Source organism: Xenopus laevis, chromosome 1L (genome assembly GCF_017654675.1).
Source record: "Xenopus laevis strain J_2021 chromosome 1L, Xenopus_laevis_v10.1, whole genome shotgun sequence".
In the NCBI taxonomy this organism is placed as follows: Eukaryota; Metazoa; Chordata; class Amphibia; order Anura; family Pipidae; genus Xenopus; species Xenopus laevis.
This window is the reverse complement of record NC_054371.1, coordinates 11032931-11060458: the sequence shown is the minus strand read 5'-3', so window position 1 is coordinate 11060458 and position 27528 is coordinate 11032931. Positions and strand designations below refer to the sequence as shown.

Sequence of the window (27528 nt, the reverse complement as noted above, 5' to 3'; positions counted from 1 at the left end):
GAGGGGAAGGAGAATTCATTTCTGCATTAGTCTTGCTTGCGTGTCCCAGATTACAAAGGAGGAGAGGGTGCAGAGGGTACAAGAGACTCCCCCCAAATGTCTCAGGCTTTTTCATCACCTGCAAATGCCTTTATTTAGCCATTTGTTTTACATCAGATAATAACAGTAATGCTTTTTGTTTTTAACCGTGACAAATATTTGAACATTGGTTGGCGCCACCTATTGGCAGACAGAAGAACTGTCAGTAAAGCAGTTAAAGGGTAAATAAAAACACTCAGGCACATCAGTGATGACACTTTTATTTGGATGAACAATTCTCTTATTAGGACAAGCCTCTATGGCCCAAAAATCTCCTTAGTGCATTTGCATTACTATTAATCATTCATAGGATTATTGGTTTAAAAACAGTCATCATAATTTAAGTGCTTTTTTTTTTTTTTTTTTACAGAGCCTGTGGGGGCCCTATGGCAACCCCAGCTCTACTCCTTTATCAGTAGGGGATTTTGAAAGTCAGCTCATTGGGCTAGGATTGCCTACAGAACTGAGAAACAGAGGTTAGATATGGATAGGGTATGACAGGGACATCATTAGGTCCCACAAAATGGCATTTCAGTTTAAATGGAGTAGTCACAGCACGGCTTATTCTGGGCAGCCAGGAGCAAGTCATAACATGACCCCAGGAGACGTACTATAGTGGCACTGAGGAATATAAATGGGACTAGAAATGATATTCATTATGCATTGCAACCAGTCCTCGGGTCAATATATGCCACATGTTTGAACTCACCCAATGAATCAATCTTTACATCTCTCATGATTAAACTAGCTACCTTTAAAGAAACCCTTCCTATGCTTATGGTGAAATCTTCTCTCCTCTAGTTTTAGAAAGTGTCCCCTTTTTCATCATTTCATATATGCTGATAATTGATATATAGTGTTCCGCTCCAGTGTACTTGGATTCCAGCAGATGAGGCTCCAGCCGAGACCTGTACCAATAATAACGTCTGGGTTACAAGCTAAAAGTCTCATGGATGGTCAGTGAAGTGGAACAGTCAGAAGCAGAAAACTACAGGGCATCTTTCTAGTGCAAACGATGTCCCCAAAATCCTGGGGGTGCGGCAGACTTCTCTCCTTCTCCATGATTCTCCATCCCCTAGGATGGTCCTTGGAAACAACCAGTTTTGGACTTCCCATCAGACATATTAACTGCTTTGCTGTGATCCATCCCATTCCACCTTCATCATTTTTGATCAGCACCATCAGGGGTCATGGCACCCAGTTATCCTTCCCATGACTGCACGTGGGAGGAAAAACAACTCTTCCCGCATCTTCACTGTCTCCCCACTTACACAGCCTGTGGTTTTTTGCAGGACACTCTTCTCCAGATGATCAGGAAGGATGGCAGGACAATCAGAGAACAAAGGAAAATGGAGACTTTTCCAACTGGAAGAGAGACAAATAAAATCCAATAGTGTGGGTCAAGCTGAAGATATCAGTAAAACCCAGATATATAGAGATGCCCCTATCCCGAAAAGCTAGCTCTTACCAGTTTCAAGAATCATGTGCTGATCAGCCCCCGGGGGAGATTCCTCCTGGCAACACAATGTAGTATAATCACATATTAAATATATATGAATACAAGACGCTGGCACAAATATGCAAAGGGTAAGCCTAGTCTATAGAACTAACACTCTAGCATTTGTAAACCCATGTAACGTTGTACATTTATATTAAGGGGTCACAGTGTCCCCATGGGCAGTGACCCATGTGTGACCCACAGTCATGAGGAAATTATAGGAAAAGCATTGCATTGTGGGTAAAAACATTGCAATTGCATCTGAAATTGAACTTTGCACACTGCACTTGTGGTCAGTAAATTATTCCTAAAATGTAACCCTTCCCCCAGCAGCACTTACGATGTATGTGTGGGGCCGGTCCTTTAAGCAGGTGATGTCCTTCTCCTCGAGGAACCGATCGAGGAAGTGGTGGCTGCATTCGCTAAACACTGGATGAATATGGGACCTAGGGGGCGGGACAGCTCATTAGCATGGATGCAGAACTAGCCAATCAAACAAGATAGAGTACTAGACATTAAGCCCGTTAAATTAACGGGCACTAGAACATATGTCGTCACATACCTCCCAACATTTCAGAATGGGTAACATTAGTAGGCAGGGCCCCCTTTGTAGCACTGGTGGCCAGGGGGTTAATGCTGGTGCCCAGGGGGGTGTTAACATTGGTGGCTAGGGGGGTTAACATTGGTGGCCAGGGGGGTTAACATTGGTGGCCAGGGGGGGTTAACATTGGTGGCCAGGGGGGGTTAACATTGGTGGCCAGGGGGGGTTAACATTGGTGGCCAGGGGGGTTAGCAGCATAGCCCTGAACACTTCACATCCCCCTGTTACCTGCTTTCTACTCCCTACTATCTTCTCCCCTCCATCCAGCACAAAGACGACATCTCGCCTCACCTCGAGCCACAAGTAGCATGACCCGCGTCAGTAAAATAAAGATGGCGGCGCCGGCTGGGCTGCAGCAAGCTCTCACGAGACTTTGGACCTGTGGGGCACATGCGCAGTAGCGCATTTCCACGGACACAGGGACTGGGACTGGACGCAGAGACACTTGGACTTTATTATATAGGATTTCTTATTATGTTGGCCAGAATAAGGGCCTTTGGTTCTAGTGGGCCACTTACCAACTCCGATTTGAAAGGAGGCACATCCCCGCGCCCTCTGGACAATAGCAATTTTCCGTATCGTGACTCATGCCCAGATTGTGTCCTATCTCGTGTGCAACGTGCTTGGCCAACTCTTTGGAGCTGAGCCCTGTGTCCTGCAGAGGAACATCAATGATCTATATCAGCCATACAAATGCATGCCATACGCAAGAGCCACAAACAGCCTGCATATGAAATCCTTATAAACAGATCCTTACCCGGATGACCCCACCACTATGGGACGCTGTGCACATTTTGGCCACAAAGGCTTCCCCGATGGTGTGGTCCTTGAAGCGAACCCCGCTGTGAGATACAGAAAAGCATTAAGTACACACATTAAGGAAGTTCCTGCTTGACCAGGGGAAAGAGAGCAGCCCAGGAGTGTGGTTTCTAATGAGTTCAGATTTTATCCCAAGTAGACTTGCCCTTTAATAATCAAAGACATAAAAGAGAAGAGCGCTACCTTATAAGCTGAATGTTGTCGTGGTGCATCCGGGGCAGAAGAACCTGCTCCCGCCACTCCAAGAAATGCCGGAGAGATAACGACGCCGTGTCAGAAATATTCACTTTATTCTCTTGAGTCCAAATCTCAATCCCCACGAGAAAGATCTGGAAGTTTATTTCCAAAAAGATCTGGAAAATAAAACCATAGTACAAAAAACACCCGTTAAGAAATGTAAGGTTCTCTAATTTCATGATTCTTATTTCTGGACAAAGGGGTGGAGCCAGAGCTGGATATAAAAAAGGAGGAGCCATTGCATCCAGAGAAGGTGGGGTCTGTGGGCTCCTCAGCTGTTGTAGAACCTACAACTTGGGAGCTGTAGTTGTTACACAACATAATATGTCATTAGTGCTTTTATCTATAGTGCTTTTATCTATGGTCTTCCTCTCTGATTCTGGGAGCCAGGGGCAATTGCCTTTTCTGCCCTTCCCTAAATCCACCCTGGTGCATGTAGCTACCCCTTTGCCTCCCGGCCGTACCCCTCTGTAGGCAGCCTCCCTCCTACCTGATTGAGATGGTGGGCTACAGCTATGAGATGCTGCCTCGTTGTCTCCACCTTCTCTTCATGCCTGTGGAACTGAGGAGAAAATGGGAGTGGTGAGACTCATAACCGGAACACACAAATATCCAATAAGATTTGTTGCTGGGGGATCAGAAAGTTCTCATTGATCTAGAAACACCATCCTAATGGAACCCTATGGGGCAGGGTCTATGTTATTAAGAGGTTTGGGCCAGGGCTTGGAAACCAGTGAGTATTGTAGGAAGCTTGGGTCCCCCTAGCCTGGGAGTTATTCTGCTTAGTACAGTGCTAATAGATACAAGTTCAAGCACAAGGGAAAGGTGAAAATCACAAAAATCACTGGGAGGGATTGGGGGTCTCGGTATATTAACTATTTTAATAAGTGACAGAATGGAGAAGAATGTCCACTGGCTGGTCTACTAAATAAAATGGTGGGACTGGAGGGAATAAAGACATTATACTCATTGCAGGCCACTTACCTCTTCTTTATCTGCCACCAAAAAGAGCTCAATCTTGTACGTCTCTCTGCCGCCCTTTTTTGGAAAGGAATAGGTCAATATATTATATTGTGAGATACAACAGAAGTAATATTGGTATTGACTATCATACAGATTGAGGAAAACACAACTTAATTGTCTATCTCCTATCATTGAGTACTGAGACAGTACAGTGACCCAGCAGGAGAGCGGCTGAGAGGGACTGGTGGGGTCCAGCTGGAATCAGATAGTGGAGTGACCGAAGGAGTTCAGAGGGGGTGGAAGGGCTCAAATACAGAGGGGTAGATGCCTGTAAAGCTGGAGAAGGATGGAGGCTGAGCTGGAGAAGTGCAGATGAGGCTCAACTGGTTAAGGGATTCAGCTGCAGTAGCTAAAGAGAGGGTCAACAACAAAGAAACATGGAGATAGAGAAAGATGGAAGGGGACAGCAGGAATAGAGGGAGAGAGTTTGTGGGCAGAAATGAGATGAGGAAGCAAAAGCGCAGTATTTTTATTATTTGTACTGGATACACTAGACAGAGAGAGATAGATGATAGACAGACAGACAGATAGATAGACACGTTACCTTCTCTGAGCCGGAATCCTGGAGGGAACGGAAGGGGCGCCTGGGTGTCGCACCCATAAATGACTTTTTAGGGTGATAGTGCAGCTTTATGGGTGTGTGTCCGGCAGTCTCAGCTGGTCTCAGGGCATCAAAGCTGTAAATTCCGTCTCTCATGGTGATGTACCCACTGCAACACAAAGGCATATCAAGCTGGGGGCAGGAGGCTGTTCCTTTGCCAATCACTTTTATACAGGGAGGCCTCTTGCTATAAAGAGATCAAAACTAAATTGTCTGGAAGCAGAATCCTCACCTGACCCTTCTGCCGTTTACGCTGCCTTTTATATACGGTATATATATATTGCTTTCTTTAGTCTTAGGCATACGGTTTTTTTTTGTAATGATCCTAAATTCCCACTGGGTGGCACTATTATGTGTATTATTTGGAAGCTGTTGCCTTCATTGCCATTCCTATTGTCTCATTTATTTCAGCTTGACACCTTTTTTGCCCCAGAGCCACTGAAAGGGGAGCTTTCTGATTTTCTGGGGGGTCACTCAGAATGAACCTCACACAGTTAATAACAGCTCCTGGGCTTTAGTTTGTTACAGAACAAATATGATATTGGATAAAACAAATGTGATATTGGATAAAACAAATATTATATGGGATAAAACAAATGTGATATTGGAGAAAATGTGATATTGGATAAAACAAATGTGATATTGGATAAAACAAATGTGATATTGGATAAAACAAATGTGATATTGGATAAAACAAATGTGATATTGGATAAAATGTGATATGGGATAAAACAAATGTGATATTGGATAAAACAAATGTGATATTGGATAAAATGTGATATGGGATAAAACAAATGTGATATTGGATAAAACAAATGTGATATTGGATAAAACAAATGTGATATGGGATAAAACAAATGTGATATTGGATAAAACAAATGTGATATGGGATAAAACAAATGTGATATGGGATAAAACAAATATGATATGGGATAAAACAAATGTGATATGGGATAAAACAAATGTGATATTGGATAAAACAAATGTGATATGGGATAAAACAAATGTGATATGGGATAAAACAAATGTGATATGGGATAAAACAAATATGATATGGGATAAAACAAATATGATATGGGATAAAACAAATGTGATATTGGATAAAACAAATGTGATATGGGATAAAACAAATGTGATATTGGATAAAACAAATATTATATGGGATAAAACAAATGTGATATTGGAGAAAATGTGATATTGGATAAAATGTGATATGGGATAAAACAAATGTGATATTGGATAAAACAAATGTGATATTGGATAAAACAAATGTGATATTGGATAAAACAAATGTGATATTGGATAAAATGTGATATGGGATAAAACAAATGTGATATTGGATAAAACAAATGTGATATTGGATAAAATGTGATATGGGATAAAACAAATGTGATATTGGATAAAACAAATGTGATATTGGATAAAACAAATGTGATATGGGATAAAACAAATGTGATATTGGATAAAACAAATGTGATATGGGATAAAACAAATGTGATATGGGATAAAACAAATATGATATGGGATAAAACAAATGTGATATGGGATAAAACAAATGTGATATTGGATAAAACAAATGTGATATGGGATAAAACAAATGTGATATGGGATAAAACAAATGTGATATGGGATAAAACAAATATGATATGGGATAAAACAAATATGATATGGGATAAAACAAATGTGATATTGGATAAAACAAATGTGATATGGGATAAAACAAATGTGATATGGGATAAAACAAATATGATATGGGATAAAACAAATGTGATATTGGATAAAACAAATCTGATATGGGATAAAACAAATGTGATATTGGATAAAACAAATATGATATGGGATAAAACAAATATGAAATTGGATAAAACAAATGTGATATTGGATAAAACAAATGTTATATGGGATAAAACAAATGTGATATTGGATAAAACAAATTTGATATTGGATAAAACAAATGTGATATGGGATAGAACAAATGTGATATTGGATAAAACAAATGTGATATTGGATAAAACAAATGTGATATTGGATAAAACAAATGTGATATTGGATAAAACAAATGTGATATTGGATAAAACAAATGTGATATTGGATAAAACAAATGTGATATTGGATAAAACAAATGTGATATTGGATAAAACAAATGTGATATTGGATAAAACAAATGTGATATTGGATAGCACATGGGCCGCTGATCCCCAACCCTTTGTGCTTCAGGAATCTCTGATGGGACAATGACCCTTACATTATAATATGTACAGCACCACAAATACCCCTTTTACTCCATGGCCTCTCCCAATCACCACCCCCTCAATCTTCTGCCCATTCACTACAACAGCCCCCTACTTCAAACCCCAGTCCCCCCAGTTAGCCAACACTATAACAGTTAATGGGACAAATAAAAACAGGATAATTATGGGATGACTGTATCTCTTTAAGATTGGTTCAGCTCTCAGTCCCACTGCTGATATTTGCACAGAACCTGCCTCTAGGGCCCCGGGCCCAGTAGAACATATAGACACTGCTAGAATTTCATTCTCTGGAAAACTGTTTTGAATCGGGAGGCTGAAATCAGAGCCGCTATCTCAGACGAGACAAAAGGGGGTGACCTAGTTTTGGTTACCTAATACCCCTGACTTGGGTTGGTGGGGGGGAGGCATAAATGGGAAATATTGAGCTTCAGTTTCACTATAAATTACTTATATACACACAAACATAAGCCACTGATTAACAATTTGGCCTCTAGGTAGAATGTACCCCAATATGCACACTGAGGCACAGGCTTAAAGAAGAACCAAACCCTAAACATGAATGTGGCTAAAAATTTAATATTTCATATACTGAACTTATTGGACGAGGCTAAAGTTTGAGCTTGTCAATAGCAGCAATGATCCAGGACTTCAAACTTGTCACAGGGGGTCACCATCTTGGAAAGTGTCTGTGACACTCACATGCTCAGTGGGCTCTGATTGGCTGTTGAGAAGCTAAGCTTAGGGCTCGTCACTAATTATCCAGCAGAAAATGAGCTTCCCTGGCTGTAATATAAGCTGATGCTACAGGTTTGCTGATTATTCAATTCTGATGCTAATTGCACTGGTTTCTGTGCTGCCATGTAGTAATTATGTGTATTAATTACTAATCAGCCTTATATTGTGACATTTCTATTCTATGTGTACTGTATATTGTGAGTGGGTCCCTAAACTCAGTAAGTGACAGCAGCACAGAGCATGTGCAGTGAATCAGCAGAAAAGAAGATGGGGAGCTACTGGGGCATCTTTGGAGACACAGATCTTTACTGCTAAAGGGCTGTGGTTGCCTTGGGCTGGTACAGAAGCACAAAACATCATGTACAACATTTCTAGCTACTTCTTTAGTTAGGCCAGTGATCCCCAACCAGTAGCTCGTGAGTAACATGTTGCTCCCCAACCCCTTGGATGTTGCTCACAGTGGCTTCAAAGCAGGAGCTTATTTTTTAATTCCTGGTTTAGGGCAAGTTTTGGTAAAAACCAGGTGTACTGCCAAACAGAGCCTCCCGTAGGCTGCCAGTTAACATAGGGGCTACCAATAGCCAATCACAGCCCATATCTGGCACCTCCCAGGAACATTTGTCATGCTTGTGTTGCTCCTCAACTCTTTTTACAATTGAATATGGCTCATGGGTGAAAAAGGTTGGGGATCCCTGAGTTAGGCTTTAGTTCTCCTTTAACTGCAAGCTTCAGCCCAATGAATCAACCTGGTGTCGAAGTGCCCCTGTGTATGCCAAGGAAGCCACTGGGCACTTTAAGGCATTTTCTCTATAGCAATGGAATTGTGCCTAAAAATGAGTTACATTGAGTTAAATTGGCGTCCCAGCCAATCAGAACTGGATACAAAGCTGAGTTGCTCCACCCACGAGGAGCAGAGGCAGAGATGCCAGTACTTGTCAATGGCAGTGGTTCCAGGAGTCTAAAGTCACTGCCCATGATATATTAGCACTGATATATATATATATATATCTATATGCAGAGAGCTGGGAAAGGAAAGCATGTATACAGTACATTTATCCTAGGATTTACCAGACAATACAGAGACACTAGGAGGGCCCCTTTCTTGTCATCCTGGGGTGCAAGGAGGGAGTAGCAGAGGTGCAAGTGCCGTATATATATCACCTGCTTGCCTAGGATTCCTTGCTCCTGCAGCTTGCACTTCCTTATGGGTATGGGCTCCTTAATGCTTCATTCCTAGTCCCTAGAGTCTCCCATATCCCAAATCTTAGCATGAGAAGGCAACACTATCTCACCTGACAGTGGGACAGGTACACAGGGAGACCAGGGAGTCTGGGATTCCTTCCACGGAGCCCGTATAGCAGCATTGCTCCTGGGAATAGAGGCACAGGGGAGGCAATGTTATATACAATGTTATACACACTCACGCTTGCTACATGATACAAGTTAAAGGGATACTGTCATGGGAAAAAAAAAATTTTTTCAAAATGAATCAGTTAATAGTGCTGCTCCAGCAGAATTCTGCACTGAAATCCATTTCTCGAAAGAGCAAACAGATTTTTTTATATTCTATTTTGAAATCTGACATGGGGCTAGACATATTGTCAATTTCCCAGCTGCCCCTGGTCATGTGACTTGTGCTCTGATAAACTTCAATCAATCTTTACTGCTGTACTGCAAGTTGGTGTGATATCATCCCCTCCCTTTCCCCCCCCCCCCAGCAGCCAAACAAAAGAACAATGGGAAGGTAACCAGATAGCAGCTCCCTAACACAAGATAACAGCTGCCTGGTAGATCTAAGAACAACACTCAATAGTAAAAACCCATGTCCCACTGAGACACATTCAGTTACATTGAGAAGAAAAACAGCAGCCTGCCAGAAAGCATTTCTCTCCTAAAGTGCAGGCACAAGTCACATGACCAGGGGCAGCTGGGAAATTGACAAAATGTCTAGCCACATGTCAGATTTCAAAATTGAATATAAAAAAATCTGTTTGCTCTTTTGAGAAATAGATTTCAGTGCAGAATTCTGCTGGAGCAGCACTATTAACTGATTCATTTTGAAAAAAAAATTTTTTCCCATGACAGTATCCCTTTAAAGAGAAAACCATAGGGATAGCATTCAGTTCCATGGAACAGCTCCCCCGAAGCTATCCAAACTGTCAGTCCCAAGGGTAGAGAACGCTGCCTTTATATATATATATATCTTGCCTGCCCCAGCTTGCCTGGAATTTCCCCCCGTACAATCCCCCCCAAACAGCTGCTGGCTAGTGATATTCTCCCCTGGGAAGGTCTGTGGCCAATAAAAAGATGTTTTTATATAAGAATCCTTAGTTCATTGTATGATGTTTATATATATCATAGGTTTGCTGTATGTGCAACAACATCTGTGCCCTGCCCATATACTGGCACTGAGCTCAGCAGCAGCTTATACCTGGGTTTGGCTTTATACAGAGGGAGTGTAACACACAAGGAGGGCTATGGGAGCACAAAGAATATAAGATGGGTGTGTAAGACGGGTATTACTGTAACAGGACCTACCAGGGGCCCCAGTGACTCTGTCACTAGTCGTCCATCTGCTTCATAATGGGATGCTGAAAAATTTCCTGCCAGCAAATCACTGAAACAAAAACACAAATTCATTAGAAATTAGAATACTATAGATTGATAAGGAAAATAAAGGGAAATAAAGTTCTCATGGCTCTTCTGGGTGACCAACAAGTCATTCAACCTCCCTGTGTCTCAGGCCCAAACTCGGGGGATCCTGTCATCGGAAAACATGTTTTTTTCCAAAACGCATCAGTTAATAGCGCTGCTCCAGCAGAATTCTGCACTGAAATCTATTTCTCAAAAGAGCAAACAGATTTTTTTTATATCAAGCCACATGACCAGGGACAGCTGGGAAATTGACAAAATGTCTAGCCCCATGTCAGATTTCAAAATTGAATATAAAAAAATCTGTTTGCTCTTTTGAGGAACTGATTTCAGTGCAGAATTCTGCTGGAGCAGCACTATTAACTGATTCGGTTTGAAAAAAACATTTTTTCCCATGACCGGCCATGACTTGTTTTTTCATTTTTCAAAAACATGTGCTTTTATAGAATTCTTACATTCCTCTTTGGGCGAATCTACAAAAACACCATGTGTACCACCAGCTTCGAGGGAATTAGCCACTGTCAATGTGCCACATGCTTGGGGGGCAATGGCAGCTATTTAAAGGGGATGCTGAACTTAAAGGGGTTGTTCACCTTTAAAGGAAAAGTAAACCTTTACAATAAGTGAATGTAAAATTAATAAATGTGCTGTTCTAAGAACTTTTGTAATTTACATTCATTATTTATTGTTTTTTAATTCCAAGATATTAATGAATGCATTTTGTTACAACAGCGCCACCTGCTGGTCAGTTTCCCAAAAGTCTGACCACCAAGTAGTCAAGGAAGTTGTCAGGAGAAAGAAAGAGGCGGCTCTGATGTTCTTCTGCTTAGGAATAAAATTAGAAATCTCTCTCAAATCTTTCCTAAGCAGAAGAACATCAGAGCAGCCTCTTTTTCTCTCCTGACAACTTCCTTGACTACTTGGTGGTCAGACTGGTGGGAAACTGACCAGCAGGTGGCGCTGTTCATTCATAGTAACATTAGATGTATCTTTTAATATCTTGGAATTAAAAAGCAATAAATAATCAATCTAAATTAAAAAAGTTTTTAGAATAGCACCCGTATTAATTTTACATCCACTTATTTTAAAGGTTTCCTTATCCTTTAAATTAACTTTAAGTATGATGTAGAGAGTAATATTAAGAGATAATTTGCAATTGGTTTTCATTTTTTATTATTTATGGTTTTCTGTTATTTAGCTTTTTATTCAGCAGCTCTCCAGTTTGCAATTTCAGAAGCTATCTAGTTGCTAGGGTATTGTTTTCCTTAGCAACCAGACACTGGTTTGAATGAGACACTAAATTACAAAAAGTAGAGTGACTGAATAGAAAGAAAGGAATAAAAAAACAACATAATAAAAAAAATTGTAGCCTGACAGAGCAATGTTTTTTGCTGGGGTCAATGGTCACAAAACCCCTCAGTGACTTCTAATATCCTTATCATTTACAGTAGGGGGTACATTATCCCTTATAATACATGAGTGATACTCAGAGTTCCCTGTATAACTCAGCCTGCAGCCTTGTGTCTTTATATGGTCACAGAACAACCCCTCAGTGACTTCTAATATCCTTATCATTTACAGTAGGGGGTACATTATCCCTTATAATACATGAGTGATACTCAGAGTTCCCTGTATAACTCAGCCTGCAGCCTTGTGCCTTTATATGGTCACAGAACAACCCCTCAGTGACTTCTAATATCCTTATCATTTACAGTAGGGGGTACATTATGCCTTATAATACATGAGTGATACTCAGAGTTCCCTGTATAACTCAGCTTGCAGCCTTGTGCCTTTATATGGTCACAGAACAACCCCTCAGTGACTTCTAATATCCTTATCATTTACAGTAGGGGGTACATTATCCCTTATAATACATCAGTGATACTCAGAGTTCCCTGTATAACTCAGCCTGCAGCCTTGTGCCTTTATATGGTCACAGAACAACCCCTCAGTGACTTCTAATATCCTTATCATTTACAGTAGGGGGTACAGTATCCCTTATAATACATGAGTGATACTCAGAGTTCCCTGTATAACTCAGCCTGCAGCCTTGTGTCTTTATATGGTCACAGAACAACTCCTCATTGACTTCTAATATCCTTATCATTTACAGTAGGGGGTACATTATCCCTTATAATACATGAGTGATACTCAGAGTTCCCTGTATAACGCAGCCTGCAGCCTTGTGCCTTTATATGGTCACAGTACCTTTTCCCTTATTGATGGAATATATAGAAGTGAATAAAATCGTCCGTGCCCCTATGTAGCATAACATTATATAATACACAAAAGCCATGAATATCCTGTAAATTATATCCTTATAAATGGTGAGTTCTGATGTCATCAGTTATAAATGGTGAGTAGTGATGTCATTCTGTCACATGACTCACTGAAACTTGTGTATTATAATAAATAACGTACCCCCAGTTGTAAAATATGAGGATATTAGAAGTTACCTCAGAGTTCTATGACCTGTATAAAAACACTCGGCCTATGGTCATGAAACTCCTCGGTAACTTATAATATCCTTATATTTTACAAGAGGGTGTACTTTATTCACTATATATTGTTATATTCTGGTGCCTGTTACAGAATCCCAAATATTCACATTATTTTTCATTCACATCTGTTTTCGCATCTCCCAGGTGACCATGTTTTTTACTGTCTCTATGTGAGGAATTCTACACATTCTCTTATGCCCTCAGGTAAAATAACTCAGGATGGACTTCCATGGAATGACTTGCAGGTAACCAGGTGGACTAACAGATATATTATATAACACGTCTCTCCCCTTTTTCATCTTGTTTCATTTCTAAAGCACAGAGGTTTATATGTATTGTAACACGATTTCATGGATTTATTTGATCTCCTTTACTAAATGTATCTGTCCACATCTCTGTTTTTGGATCATTCATGGGTGTCCCTTTGTAGCTTTTTGTAATACCACAATAGGAGGGCTGTGAGAGGAGCTAAGGAAAGGCCTGAAGCCTGGGAGACAAGTTGGCTCAGGCACAGATAACCAATAACAGTTATAGTTGCCCTTTAACCATGACAGAGAATATTGAAAGAAAGTGAAAATAAAATCCATGTGTCTGTACTCACTGTGCCTTATGAAGTGTGAGAATGTGATTTTTCCCTTTCATTGTAATGGAGAACTGAATCCTCCTTTCAGTATTTGCCTGGGAAAAAGCAAGTTTCCATTTGTTATAGAAAATACCATTGGTAGTAAAGTAGCATTGTTATTGCAAATGGATTCTCATAGAACTCCCGCCATCCTCTTGCTAACTCTGATGGATGGACTTGTTATTTGGAAGTATGGGGAATGCCCAGTATTGGCTAGATCTGCAGTATATAATCTTCTGTATTGTACAGATGCTGTTACTCACAGTCCAAATAAGGGTATTAGTAGTAGGGCCATCATATAGTGAGGGACAGCTGAGTAGAAGTAATAACGGGTATGGCATAGTATATAGATTAAGACAGTAGGACAAGTTGGTGACAGTAGAACATGATGGAGACTGTAGGACAACCTGGAGTCATTAAGCAATGGAGACAATGAGACAAGCTGGAGTAATTAGGACACAATGGAGACAGTAAGGCAAGATGGAGACAGTAGGGTTAGATGATGACAGTAGAACATAGTGGAGACTGTAGGACAAGGTTGAGTCATTAAGCAATGGAGACAATGAGACAAGATGAAGTAATTAGCACTAGAGGGAGACAGTAAGGCAAGATGGAGACATTAGGGCAAGATGGAGCTAATAGGACATGGGGGGTAAGTTGGTCAAATAGAGACAATAAAACACAGTGGAGTAAGTAGGACAAGAGGGGACAGCAGGGCATGATGGAGACTGTAGGACAAGGTAGAGTCATTAAGCAATGGAGACAATGAGACAAATTGGAGTAATTAGGACAAGATGGAGACAATAAGGCAAGATGGAGAAAGTCAGGTGAGATGGAGACATTCGGGTAAGATAGTGACAGTAGAAAATGATGGTGCATGTAATACAAGGTTGGGGGACAGTAAGGCAAGATGGAGACAGTAGGGCAAGATGGAGACATTAGGGCAACTTGGAGCTAATAGGACATGGTGGAGTAAGTTGGTCAAATGGAGACAATAATAGAAAAATTTATATCAAAAAATGATATAAGTCCCAAAGCTTTCTTCAAGTAAAAAATATTAATTTATTGAAGTACATTTTAAAAGAATTAAAGCTGGTACATACTACCCCCCCATATCCCACCTTACGCGTTTCGCACCCTCCGGCGCTTAGTCATAGGTGTGTCTGACACCTTACTTGAAGAAAGCTTTGGGACTTATATCATTTTTTGATATAAATTTTTCTATAGTTGATGGCCCTTTTGAACTGGGGCAAGTCCCGTGGGCTTGGTTTGATAATAATATGGACTCCCGATTTTGTATAGAGAAATGGAGACAATAAGACATGGTGGAGTAAGTAGGATAAGATGGAGACCCCATCTAGAATATGCCGTACAGTTTTGGTCTCCAGTGCTCAAACAGGACATTACTGAATTATAGAGAGAGCAAGTTGGAGACAGTAGGGCAAGTTGGAGACAATAGGAAATGATGAGTAGATTGGGGCAAGATTGCTCACAATTACAACAAAAAATGGAGACAGTAGGGCAAGATTATCACTTTATTATACTTAACTTGCCAGTTACACATGTGTTCCTCTAAGGTCACCCCAAAATAATCACTGCATACACGACTATCTGATATGGTAAAGCTTTATGCTGTATGTAGGAACTTTACTGGAAATAAACATTAGATTTACCTGGTGAGCCCTTCCACGTGATGCTTCTGGCTCCCCCTTGATCCAGTGTAGGGTGGAGATGGTATATGGAGTTGGGAACTGTCTCCGTGACATTCTGCAGGGCACAGCTTTAAGAAGCAAAGGAAGGACTATAAGGCTTTGGGGTGAACAATAATGGAACTCACACCTTCTCTTCCTTTCCCATTCAAGTGAATGGGGGGCTCTACTAAAAAGTGAGCTGTGAGTCTTTAACCTTTATTGGCTTTATTGGTTATCTTTTCATTCAGGCCCCCTCCCATCCATCCTTGCATGCCATCATAATAAAATGGAATAATAAAGACTGTAAAGCGAACTTCCCCTTTAATACAATCCCATTTCATAGGTGGAATATGTAAACACTCACTTAAGTGCAAAATATGTAAACAAGCCATTAGACTCACACGCAGAGACAGAATGAGAAGTCAACTTCTGACAAACTTCAAAGAAAACTGGGAGATGTGTGAGAGAAAATCTGTTGGCGTAATATTCTCTCACTTATAAATGACTAGGGATGCACAGAATCCAGGACTCGGTTCGGGATTCGGACTTTTACAACAGGATTCGGATTCTGTTGAATCCTTCTGCCCGGCCGAACCGAATCTGAATCCTAATTTGCATATGCAAATTAGGGGCGGGAGGTAAATCGCATGACTTTTTGTCACAAAACAAGGAAGTAAAAAATGTTTTCCCCTTCCCATCCGTAATTTGCATATGCAAATTAGGATTCGGTATTCAGTCTAATCTTTCGTAAAGGATTTAGGGGCTCGGCCAAATCCTAAATAGTGGATTCGGTACATCCCTATAAATGACTCAACTCTATATATCAGGAGGAGGGCAAGAAAGCCTTGGGGGACTACATGATGAAACCCTCAGTAGGTAATATCTAGTAAGTCAGGTTTATTTTACAAAGTAATAAAAACATTAAATTGGCTACAACTGCTACTTTGTGGTTGCTCAACACTCAGATTTGTAAATTCACAACAACAAGGGGTCAGAGATTGGTGTTACTTTAGCTGTCCTTGTTTTACATATCTCAGTCGTGCCCTTCTGTGGCCATTTGTTACAGGCACCATATTTCCCTTCTTTCTTTATCTGGGTCTATTGTGTACATCTAACTATACTGTCTTCATATTCTCCTAGTGTCTCAATCTCCTCTTGCTCCTCTCAATATTGAACCACAGTCTCTAGCTTGTCCTTCTTTCTCCATCATCCCCCACTATTTATGGTTTGGCCTTCTGGTTTCATCATCTTGGCCTTCTCTTGACATCTTGGTCTACTACTGTATAAATCTTACCCTATCCGTCTAGTCATACTGTCTCCATCTTGCCCCTCTGTCTACAGTTTAACCTACTGTTGACATCTTGTTCTACTGTATATCTTACTCTACTATCTTCACCTTGTCCTATTGTCTCTATCTTGCACTTTTTTCTCCATGTTACCCTACTGCCTTCATCTTTCCCTGTTTCTCTATCTTGCCCTACTGTCATATTGTCTTACTGTCTTCATCTTGTCCTACTGTCTATCTTTTCCTAGTATCTCACTCTTGTCCTACTGTCTTCATCTTGTCCTACTATCTATCTTTTCCTAGTATCTCACTCTTGTCCTACTGTCTCCATCTTTCCCTACTGTCTCCATCTTGTCCTGTTTCTCTATCTTGCCCTATTTTTCTATCTTGTGTTACTGTCTTCATTTTGTCCTACTGTCTTTATCTTTCTTTAGTATCTCCATGTGTCCTACTGTCTCCATCTTGCCCTACTGGACTATATTCCTTAATCTACATACTGTTTTAGACTAAAACTGCCATGGTTGGACTGGGCTGGAGGGACACTGGGAAAGAACCCTGTCCCAAGCCTGCTCTATGTCTGGATCAGGTGTTTGCTCAGATTGTAACTGCATGCAATGAGAAGGAAGAAAGTGATAGTGGGCCCTCGAGGTAGCAACCCTGTTGGGTAAGGGACACCCCATTTCAACAATGGAAACATCTAGACTGGGTGGTGCTCCACTACAAGTTTGGCTCAAAAAAGTTCCCATCCCAATTTTCAGTCCCTGTTCTTTGGGAGCCTCACTTGCCCGGACTCAGCAGTGTTTCCCTCTACTCTCTGTTGCCGCTTTTGTGGGTGTTTGATCAAACACTGTGGGGTAGAGAAATATGAGATGTTGAGATACATGGAGTAGAGAGCTCCTGTACCAACATGGCCGCTCGCTGGTGCCAACCAGCGGTTGTGAGTGTAAATAGCAAACACCATTCTTTTTTGTATTGCCAATTTTCTGATTACTGGATTACACTGTTATCACAGAATTACTGTAATAAAACAAGCTTCTAACAATGCCAGCTCATTTGCTCGTCATTCTTGGTCTATAAAGTGTGAGGTAATACTGAATATATATCAGCTGGCACAATACCCTATTATATTGGGTTCCTAAGAAATTCTGTAAAGTTTTCTATTCAGTTGTTGATGCTAAAAATACAATAAAAATCAACCCCATCTGTATTTTATTGCCTTCTGGAGAATAGGACCCAGGGTACAAATAATCACTCACCCCAAATCTCCCCCTAACTGACCTTCAGGCTGGGCCCCCTTAGCTCATAACAAGGTTACAGATATATAGAAACATTGGGGTGTCACCCTGCTATAATTCCAGGGGTACCCAGGGTACAAATAAGCACTCACCCCAAATCTCCCCCTAACTGACCTTCAGACTGGGCCCCCTTAGCTCATAACAAGGTTACAGATATATAGAAACATTGGGGTGTCACCCTGCTATAATTCCAGGGGTACCCAGGGTACAAATAAGCACTCACCCCAAATCTCCCCCTAACTGACCTTCAGACTGGGCCCCCTTAGCTCATAACAAGGTTACAGATATATAGAAACATTGGGGTAACAGTCACCCTGCTATAGTTCCAGGGGTACCCAGGGTACAAATAATCACTCACCCCAAATCTCCCCCTAACTGACCTTCAGACTGGGTCCCCTTAGCTCATAACAAGGTTACAGATATATAGAAACATAGGGGTGTCACCCTGCTATAGTTCCAGGGGTACCCAGGGTACAAATAAGCACTCACCCCAAATCTCCCCCTAACTGGCCTTCAGACTGGGCCCCCTTAGCTCATAACAAGGTTACAGATATATAGAAACATTGGGGTGTCACCCTGCTATAGTTCCAGGGGTACCCAGGGTACATATAAACACTCACCCCAAATCTCCCCCTAACTGACCTTCAGACTGGGCCCCCTTAGCTCATAACAAGGTTACAGATATATAGAAACATTGGGGTAACAGTCACATACTGACAAAACTGGGTCCTGGGCATTATACGTAGAACTTGGCTACAGAAATACTATTTATTGATCTTGTGACTCACTTATCACAGGACATTACCTAAGAAGTAACTGCAGTAAAGTTTTGGTACAAACAGAGAATGTGCACGTTTCACCGCAGAGAAAGAAGTTTGGGGGGGGGGCAGAATATTTTGCATTGTTTGGATGGCGGCACATTATCATTTCTCACCAGAAGATGAAATCCTTCCCTGAGCTGCTATAAATTAGGAGAAAACATCTGTACTGAATTCCCTGCTCACAATGATTTCTAGCTGAGCAATCCCACAGCTGGGAATTGGAGTCAGGATTTGTCCTGGACTTAGGGCTGAGAAAAATAGGAAAGGGAAAAAAAGGGAAAAAAATTTTGAAAAAAACACTATTTCTGCTGTACAGTCTAAAAACAGAAGGAATGAGAAAAAAAAAAAACATTTGACCTGTCCCTTCAAGGGTATTGCTGATGAGAGTCTGTATAATGGGCGGTTACACTGAACCAGTACAAACGAAAGGATAGTTCATGTATAAAAGTCGCCGTGTAGCTATAGGGGGGCTCCCATTCAAGTTCCAGCGGGGCCACATTTACATAAGAGATAAAATCTAGGGAGAATATCATTTATCTCCCATAAAATATGCAAGTTGCTGCCAAGAAATCATTTACGTGCAGCGGCTGGACAAAGGGATATAGGATTTAAAGGGGAACTAAAGGTCAACAAAGAATAAGGCTAGCAATTATGCACTTTATGTTTTAAAGTTCTGTACCAGCCCAAAGCCCTGTAGCCTTTAGCAGTAAAGATGCCCCAGTAGCTCCCCATCTTTTTTTCTGCTGATTCACTGCACATGCTCTGTGCTGCTGTCACTTACTGAGCTTAGGGAGCCACTCACAATATTCTGTATAAATGCAGATCTGATATGGGGGTGCTGTCATCTTCGCAAGTAACACCTATGGGTGTCCTGCGCTTTCAAACAGAGCCCCCAGTCTGACTTGCATCCAATATATAAGTACACAGAAGCAGGTGATTTGTAAAAAAGTGGTGGGCGAAGCATGGGGCCCTCCTGTGTGGGGGTGGCAGGGGTTCACAGGTATCCACTTTGAATCTGGTTCTTACAATTTTTTTGGGGTGTTCCAGTAGCATCAGATTCTACTACAGACACACTCTTATGTTCTAATAATAATTTGATCATTTGTGATGATCCCTAAATTTAGCTTCTAAGCAGCAACCCAGAGCCCACTGAGCATGTGCAGTGCCACTGACTCTCAATAAGAGCTAAAGATAGAGAACTGCTGGGCACGTTTATTAAAGGTATGGGACCTGTTATACAGAATGCTTGGGATCTTAGTCATTTGGATCACCCTACCTTATGTCTACTTAAAAATAGTTATGCACCGGATCCACAATTTTGGATACGCCCGAACCCCCGAATCCTTCGCAAAAGATTCGGCTGAACACCGAACAGAATCCAAATTTACACATGCAAATTAGTGGTGGGAAGGAGAAAACATTTTTTACTTCCTTGTGACAAAAAGTCACGTGGTTTCCCTCCCCACCCCTAATTTGCAAATATTAGGATTTGGGTTCGGCAGGCAGAAGGATTTGGAGGAATCCGAATCCTGCTGAAAAAAAGGCAAAATCCAAGGCTGAATCCCAAACCAAATCCTGGATTTGGTGCATCTCTACTTAAAAACCTTTAAAAAATAAGTTAAACCCAATAGGATGGATTTGCCTCCCATAAGGATTAAAGGGGAACTTTTGCAAAACTGAAAACTATCATCATATTGAAACAAGAAACTTTCTAAATACAATCAATTAAACATTCTGCATTGTTTCTGAAATAATCAAGTTTATATTCACTATTCCTCTCTCAGCATCTGTTTCTCTTCATTCTCTCTTCATGCAGCAGTTGGGTGTCAGATATTCATTGACAGTTAGATCCAATATATCTTATAGGGGGGCTCCTTTTGCCTAGAAGATGTATTAGAGCTCACTCTATTAAATTAATCACCAGACATCATGTCTCTCTACATGCAGGATTTGTGCAAAAGGCAGTTATTTTGTTACATTTTGTTTGTACTGGAATCAGTTATTTGAGTGAGCTCTAATACATCTGCTAGGAAAGGAGCCCCCTATAAGATATATTGGATAATTGATCTAACAAAATAACTGCCTTTTGCACAAATCCTGCATGTAGAGAGACATGATGTCTGGTGAGTTTAATAGAGTGAGCTCTAATACATCTTCTAGGCAAAAGGAGCCCCCTATAAGATATATTGGATCTAACTGTCAATAAATATCTGACACCCAACTGCTGCATGAAGACAGAATGAAGAGAAACAGATGCTGAGAGAGGAATAGTGAAGATAAACTTGATTATTTCAGAAACAATGCAGAATATTTAATTAATTTCTTACTTCAGTATGAGGAAGCTTATATTCAATTTTCATGTTTACGATATTATCTTAGTTGGGATCAAGTACAAGGTACTGTTTTATTATTACACAGAAAAAGGAAATCAGTTTTAACAATTAGAATCATTTGATTAAGATGCAGTCGATGGGAGACGGCTTTCCCGTAACAGAGTTTTCTGCATAATGGGTTTCCTGATAATGCCTGTATATAAAGTATAGGATTTCCCATCTAGGTTTTAGGCGATTGTCACACAAGGCATTTTCTCCAGCAGCACCTCCCTGACAATGGTATCTCCCATGGTGGTGGATTTTGGGCAAAAAGTCCTCATACTTTTGTTATGGGGTAAATATGTGCACACAAAGATGCTGGGAAACTGAGGAAAAGAAATGCCTTTTGGGGTAAAATAAAGTAACTGAAAAACGAATTTGTACCAATTTGGGCACTCGCGTGTCAGTTATGCCCCTGGCAAAGTAAAATAAGTCAGAATGGGTGGATTTAACTAAAGTGGGGCGACGTTAGGGGCCATGGAAAGCAGCATAGCAGCCCTGAGGTTAATAAAAATGATGCTTATTTCAGCCATTAGCTGCAGCTGTCTATCACCAGTCACACAGCAGCCCTATACTATACATACAATAAATGCAGAATTGTCCTTACCTTGGGCTCCGGGCCACATCTGTATGAAGATACCAATAAGCCACACTCCTGAGAAGATGCCCATCATTGTATTGAAACCTCAGAGAGAGAAATAGACTGAGCTGAGTTGTGAGCTTTCTTGTCTCTGACACTGGGGAGAGGAGGGGACAGGTAATGACAGGTAATATAATGACAGGTAATCCCCTGGGCAGTCACTAACCTGAATGATGTTACCTGCGGGGCCAGTCTCTGTGTGTAGCCTTAACCCTTTCCTGCTCACACAACATTTAACCCAATATCCTCGTGCAGATGGGGCACGCCGGCGGCTATTTGAATACAGTAATCTTTAGAATTCTTACCTGTGTCAATATTGAGTTATCTGGAAATCTCATGTGATACAGTTCCGAAGAATCGATGGCTGCGGGGGATGAGCCTCCCCCATTCAAGATATTACAGATATTATCATTATAGATATATATACTGTATGACCCTTTAATTGCACCCCTGATCCCAACCCAGCCCAGTGGGGAGTAAACTGTTCCTTTGGGAATATCCCTGACTTATAGGGACAGATACAGGCTCTGGTTGAATCTCGGGGCCCACTTTCATTGACAGTACATTGAACATTGTATATTTGGGCATAGCAACCAGGTTCACAATCAGAAATAATGGGGCCCCATACTTTATTAGCAGAGCCCTCACCCCAATTTCTATTGGCCAGGCTGATCCTATGCAAGTCCACTACCTGCCTGGGGAGCCTGAACTGTGGCCTCTGCCAACTAAGTAGAGTGGCGCCCAAATAAAAAAAAAAAGAAAACCTAATGGAACCCTGCTCCTGACTATGCCCCTGAGCCACCCATTTTACCCCTAACACATTCACAATCTGCCCAAACTGTGCCCTCACTTCTACAAAAACCACATACATCTCCCTTTTGTGTTTCTAGGGGCCCACTCTGCCATGGGGCTCCTGACTGGTGTACCCCTTTGTTGGCAGATGTCTGTGGAAGGCAAAACAAAAACTACAGAGATTTCAGGTTAGAATTGAACCCAAACCCCCATCTAAAGCCCATGGTCCTCTTGTAGATGTTGTGTCCTCTGATCCAGAGCAGCTCATTCCTCCCACACATTATCCTGCCCCTCAGCACATCGCTTCTCTGTAATATCTATTTTACTGGGAAATGTTCCGCTGAACTCTTTGAAACCTGAAACTTACTATTAAGTAAATACAAGTAATGCAAGTCCTGCTCCCTGTTGTATTTCATTGTGAGACTCCTGATTCCTCTGGGCAATGAGAGAATCGCTGACCAACACATGGTGCCCAACGCAATGTCTGACTGTTTAGTGGAGACTCAGCAGGAGAGGATTTAGATAGATCTAAACAAAAATAAAGATGATTTAACATGAGACATAACACAACAGAATTCTAGTGAATGGGGGGAGTCTTCTTTTGGTTTATATGCAACACCCCCCCCCCCATCCCCATACTCAAGCAGTGGTGTAATTATTATTACACTGCAACCACGGATGGGGCCAGATCTGTCATGTTACCCCACTGTACTCCAGGTATTTACAGAACTTATACAATTGTCTCCATCTTGCCCTACTGTCTCCATCTTGTTCTACTGTCTCCATCTTGTCCTACTGTCTCTATCTTGTCCTAATGTCTTTGTCTTGTCCTACTGTCTCTTTCTTACCCTACTGTCTCCCTCTTGTCCTACTGTCTCTATCTTGTCCAACTGTCTCCCTCTTGTCCTACTGTCTATATCTTGTCATACTGTCTCTATCTTGTCCTACTGTCTCCTTCTTGTCCTACTGTCTCTATCTTGTCCTACTGTCTCCCTCTTGTCCTACTGTCTCTATCTAGCCTCACTGTCTCCCTCTTGTCCTACTGTCTTTATCTTGTCATACTTTCACTATCTTGTCCTACTGTCTCTATCTTGTCCTACTGTCTCTATCTTGTCCTACTGTCTCCCTCTTGTCCTACTGTCTCTATCTTGTCCTACTGTCTCCCTCTTCTCCTACTGTCTCTATCTTGTCCTACTTTCTCTATCTTGTTCTACTGTGTCTATCTTGTTCTACTGTCTCTATCTTGTCCTATTGTCTCTGTCTTGTCCTACTGTCTCTAGCTTGTCCTACTGTCTCCATCTTGTCCTATTGTCTCTGTCTTGTCCTACTGTCTCTATCTTGTCCTACTATCTCCCTCTTGTCCTACAGTTTCCCTCTTGTCCTACTGTCTCTATCTTGTCCTACTATCTCCCTCTTGTCCTACTGCCTCTGTTTTGTCCTACTGTCTCCTTCTTGTCCTACTGTCTCTATCTTGTCCTACTGTCTCCCTCTTGTCCTACTGTCTCTATCTTGTCATACTGTCTCTATCGAGCCGTACTGTCTCCCTTTTGTCCTACTGTCTTTATCTTGTCATACTTTCACTATCTTGTCCTACTGTCTCTATCTTGTCCTACTGTCTCTATCTTGTCATACTGTCTCCCTCTTGTCCTACTGTCTCTATATTGTCCTACTGTCTCCCTCTTGTCCTACTGTCTCTATCTTGTCCTACTTTCTCTATCTTGTCCTACTGTGTCTATCTTGTCATATTGTATCTGTCTTGTCCTATTGTCTCTGTCTTGTCCTACTGTCTCCATCTTGTCCTACTTTCTCTGTCTTGCCCTACTGTCTCTATCTTGTCCTACTATCTCCCTCTTGTCCTACTATCTCTGTTTTGTCCTACTGTCTCTATCTTACCCTACATTCTTGTCTCACAGTCTCCCTCTTGTCCTACTGTTTCCCTCTGATCCTACAGTCTCCATCTTGTCCTATTGTCTCTAACTTACCCTACAGTCTCCCTCTTGTCCTACTGTATCTATCTTATCCTAATGTCTCCATCCTGCCCTACTGTTTCCATCTTGCCCTACTGTCTCCAACTTGTCCTACTGTCTCTATCTTACTCTTCAGTCTCCACCTTGTCCTACTGTCTGCACCTTGTCCTACTGTCTCCATCCTGCCCTACTGTGTCCAATTTCCTTATGGACTCCATCTTGCCCCACTGTTATTCTAAATTAATACAAAATACAAAAATGAAGTTAGTTGTGCATTTTCCCCCTGAAATGCTTAACCATACATGACTTTTAAAAGGATTTTTGCTCACTACAATCGCATTCAATGTATCAAAGTGCAAACAACTGTTTTTGGAGTGGAGACTGCATCATGTGTGCATGTAATTCTCAAGGCAAAAGTCTGCTGCAGCTATTAATGTCTTTAGTGGGGTCCCTATACTTACTGCCACCTAGACTTGTGGGTATAATGGAGTGTGGTGCAAATACACACAAGTGTGGGGAGATGTAACAACTGCATTTACTTTTGCACTTCTACAACTGGCTGTGGTCAGAAATGAGCTGAATGACGTTGACTTTTCCATTTCACTTTATGGAGAATATCACGGATCATTTACAAACAAAGTGTATGGTTTATTGAGTATTTACTCAGAATTCCAGTGTACATGCCCTAATCACCTCATTATAATGAATCATACGCAAGTTGCAGCCAACATTTGTAGGGAGGGTATGACTTCCAATGCATGTGGCATTAATAATGGCAATATTGTGCACTTTGCTTGGCACTAATCAGTTGCAGCTATTTGTAACTATTGTCAGGGGAATCGTGAATTGGGAGGCAGTTAATCCAGGTTTTATTTGTGTCAACGGGCTCACTTGTGCACAATCATCAGAACGGCTGGATGGGTGCATTGGGTGCAATTACACAGAAGTGCAAGGGTCATTACAAGCACCTTTTATGATATTTTATGACATGTGATATGCGCACAACTGTGCGTCCATTTTTCACAAATGAGCCTTTCGATTTTGGTATTCAGGGCCACCTCCAGAAAGTAAGAATAAAGAAGTAAAACGGTGCACACGTACAAATTGCTACAGTGTACCCCAAAAGTACCTCCAAGCACAGGAGTAACTACAGAGAAAGCAGACCCTGCAGGGGGGCCCAGGAGGTATAGGGGCCCCACGAGACCCTAATTCATATACAGTTTCAATAATTATTAGTAAAACAAGTCAACCTCTATACATTAGAAAAATAATTTGCTGTGGGGCCCAGTAATATCTGGTTACACCACTGCTTCCAAGTGTTTATTTTGCGGAGTACAAAAACCAAACATTTCAAAGGCTTTCTGTCTTTCTTGTCGGTTGTATAGTACACAAGTATGTCCCCAACAATGTGCATAAAATTAGGGATGCACCAAATCCAAGATTCGGTTCGGTAGTGGGCTGTTTTCAACAGGATTTGGCCGACTCCTTGTGCCTGGCTGAACGAATCCTTAAAATCATGTGACTTTTCATCACAAAGAGAGCGCACGCGGCTCTCTTTCTCCCTCCCCCTCACTGATTTGCATATGCAAATTAGGGGTCGGATTCGGTTCATTATTTGGCAGAATCATTCACAAAGGATATGGGGGTTTGCCCGAATCCAAAATAGTGGATTCAGTGCATCTCTAATAAAAATCACCAACTTTCCAAGCATGTGTCTGACATCATAAACGTGCACATGACATCTTAAGATGTCTTCATTTTGCCCAATAGAAATACAGATTAATGGAGGGCACTCCCAACTCAACTACAAAGGACTATGTTATAATACAAATTCTCTGATATAGAATGTAAGTGAGGTGCAACTAGCCCAAGGGTACACCCACAATATGCACCCAAAAACTCAATAGACAATGTATTGGGCATGCACACATTTATTTGCAAACAACAGGAGGTATGAAGAAAATATCTTTATATTTCAAGTAGTAAAACATACATCAAAAAATGGCTGTTCAGTGTAACACATGTACAACAGAATAAGCAAAGATATATATACCACCTAGCAATATATTTCTGTCAGGGGGCCTATCGGTAATGCGCACCAAGGTGGAAGCTTCAGGCAAAAGTCCAAGTTCACAGTACAATTCGGGATCAGGAGTAGTTGTAGTCAATATTCAGGGAATAGTTCAATAGACAGGCAGATTAGTAGCAAAGTCAAAGTTCAGACAAGGTCAAAGTCCAGGAATCAATACAAGATGAATTATAGAACACCCAGGAATGCGGCAAACAAATCCTATAATCGGGCATTGAACCCGTGACCTCGGTGTCCTTTTATTTTGATGACTTTGTATTCTGTAATTCAGATAACCCATGTAGTGCTCAGCCTGGGAGGTGTGTCCATTTCATCGGATCCTGGGATTTGTAGTTTTTTCTTTGAGTGACACATCGGGTGGCTCCGCCTACTCATCTTCCATTGGCCATTTCTCTTTTAAATAGTGTGCATGTATTGTTTAAAGTCTAGCCTATGAGTAAGTGTCCCTGGTAGACATGAAACGCGTCAGGCCTGTTTTCTTAATTATGGAAAATAAAATGTAAGCTTTTTTAACTCTTTTACAACCTGACTCTGGCTTTACTACTTCGTGGGTCCAGGCTTGTGCCAGTCTTCTTCTGAAGTTTCCATGATGAACATACCCTGCCTGTGATCTGCCAATCCCCTGAACACTAGTCTGCAAGCCCTGCCCCTTTATGGACCACAAATCAGCCTTTTGGGTCTCGTTGTCCCCCTAACTTGGTTCCCCAGGAGGAGGCATTGAGAAGGATAGAGAGGGAAGAGGAAGAAAGAAAAGTTACAGAGGGGAAAAAAAAAGGAAAGGCAGATTAATAAGGCAGAAGGTGACAGTCAGGAGGAAGACCGGGCGCAACAGAAAAGGAAATAGAAATGGCAGTTGCAGGCTCCTGCAGTTGAATCCCTTGTTTTTCTGCAAAATCAGCATGTGGGAGAAAAAGCCCATCATAGAGGATCAGGGGAAGATAATGAAATTGCCACCTG

At 41.4% G+C, this 27528-nt stretch overlaps 1 protein-coding gene across 1 annotated transcript; it reads right to left on the bottom strand.

Annotated features, from left to right (window-relative positions):
• LOC108697349 (disintegrin and metalloproteinase domain-containing protein 28) lies at positions 1-23187 on the bottom strand. The gene is made up of 15 exons (XM_041586908.1): positions 22883-23187; positions 21691-21768; positions 15293-15399; positions 13599-13675; positions 10383-10461; positions 9137-9213; positions 4801-4966; positions 4218-4271; positions 3724-3795; positions 3180-3349; positions 2935-3019; positions 2696-2832; positions 1917-2022; positions 1547-1592; positions 1-1443 (listed from the first exon to the last, which is right to left on the bottom strand). Exons 1-15 carry the CDS (start codon positions 22980-22982, stop codon positions 1346-1348), a joined length of 1452 nt encoding a protein of 483 aa, XP_041442842.1. The 5' UTR covers positions 22983-23187; the 3' UTR covers positions 1-1345.
• Positions 23188-27528: the final 4341 nt, after the last annotated feature.

Coding starts and splice junctions, on each gene's coding strand:
- LOC108697349 (XM_041586908.1), bottom strand. CDS start 22,982: ATGTGTTGGTCAGCGATTCTCTCATTGCCCAGAGGAATCAGGAGTCTC. Junction 3,350..3,723: donor TAGCCCACCATCTCAATCAG/GTAGGAGGGAGG, acceptor TTTATTTTCCAG/ATCTTTTTGGAAATAAACTT. Junction 2,833..2,934: donor ATAGTGGTGGGGTCATCCGG/GTAAGGATCTGT, acceptor GTTCCTCTGCAG/GACACAGGGCTCAGCTCCAA.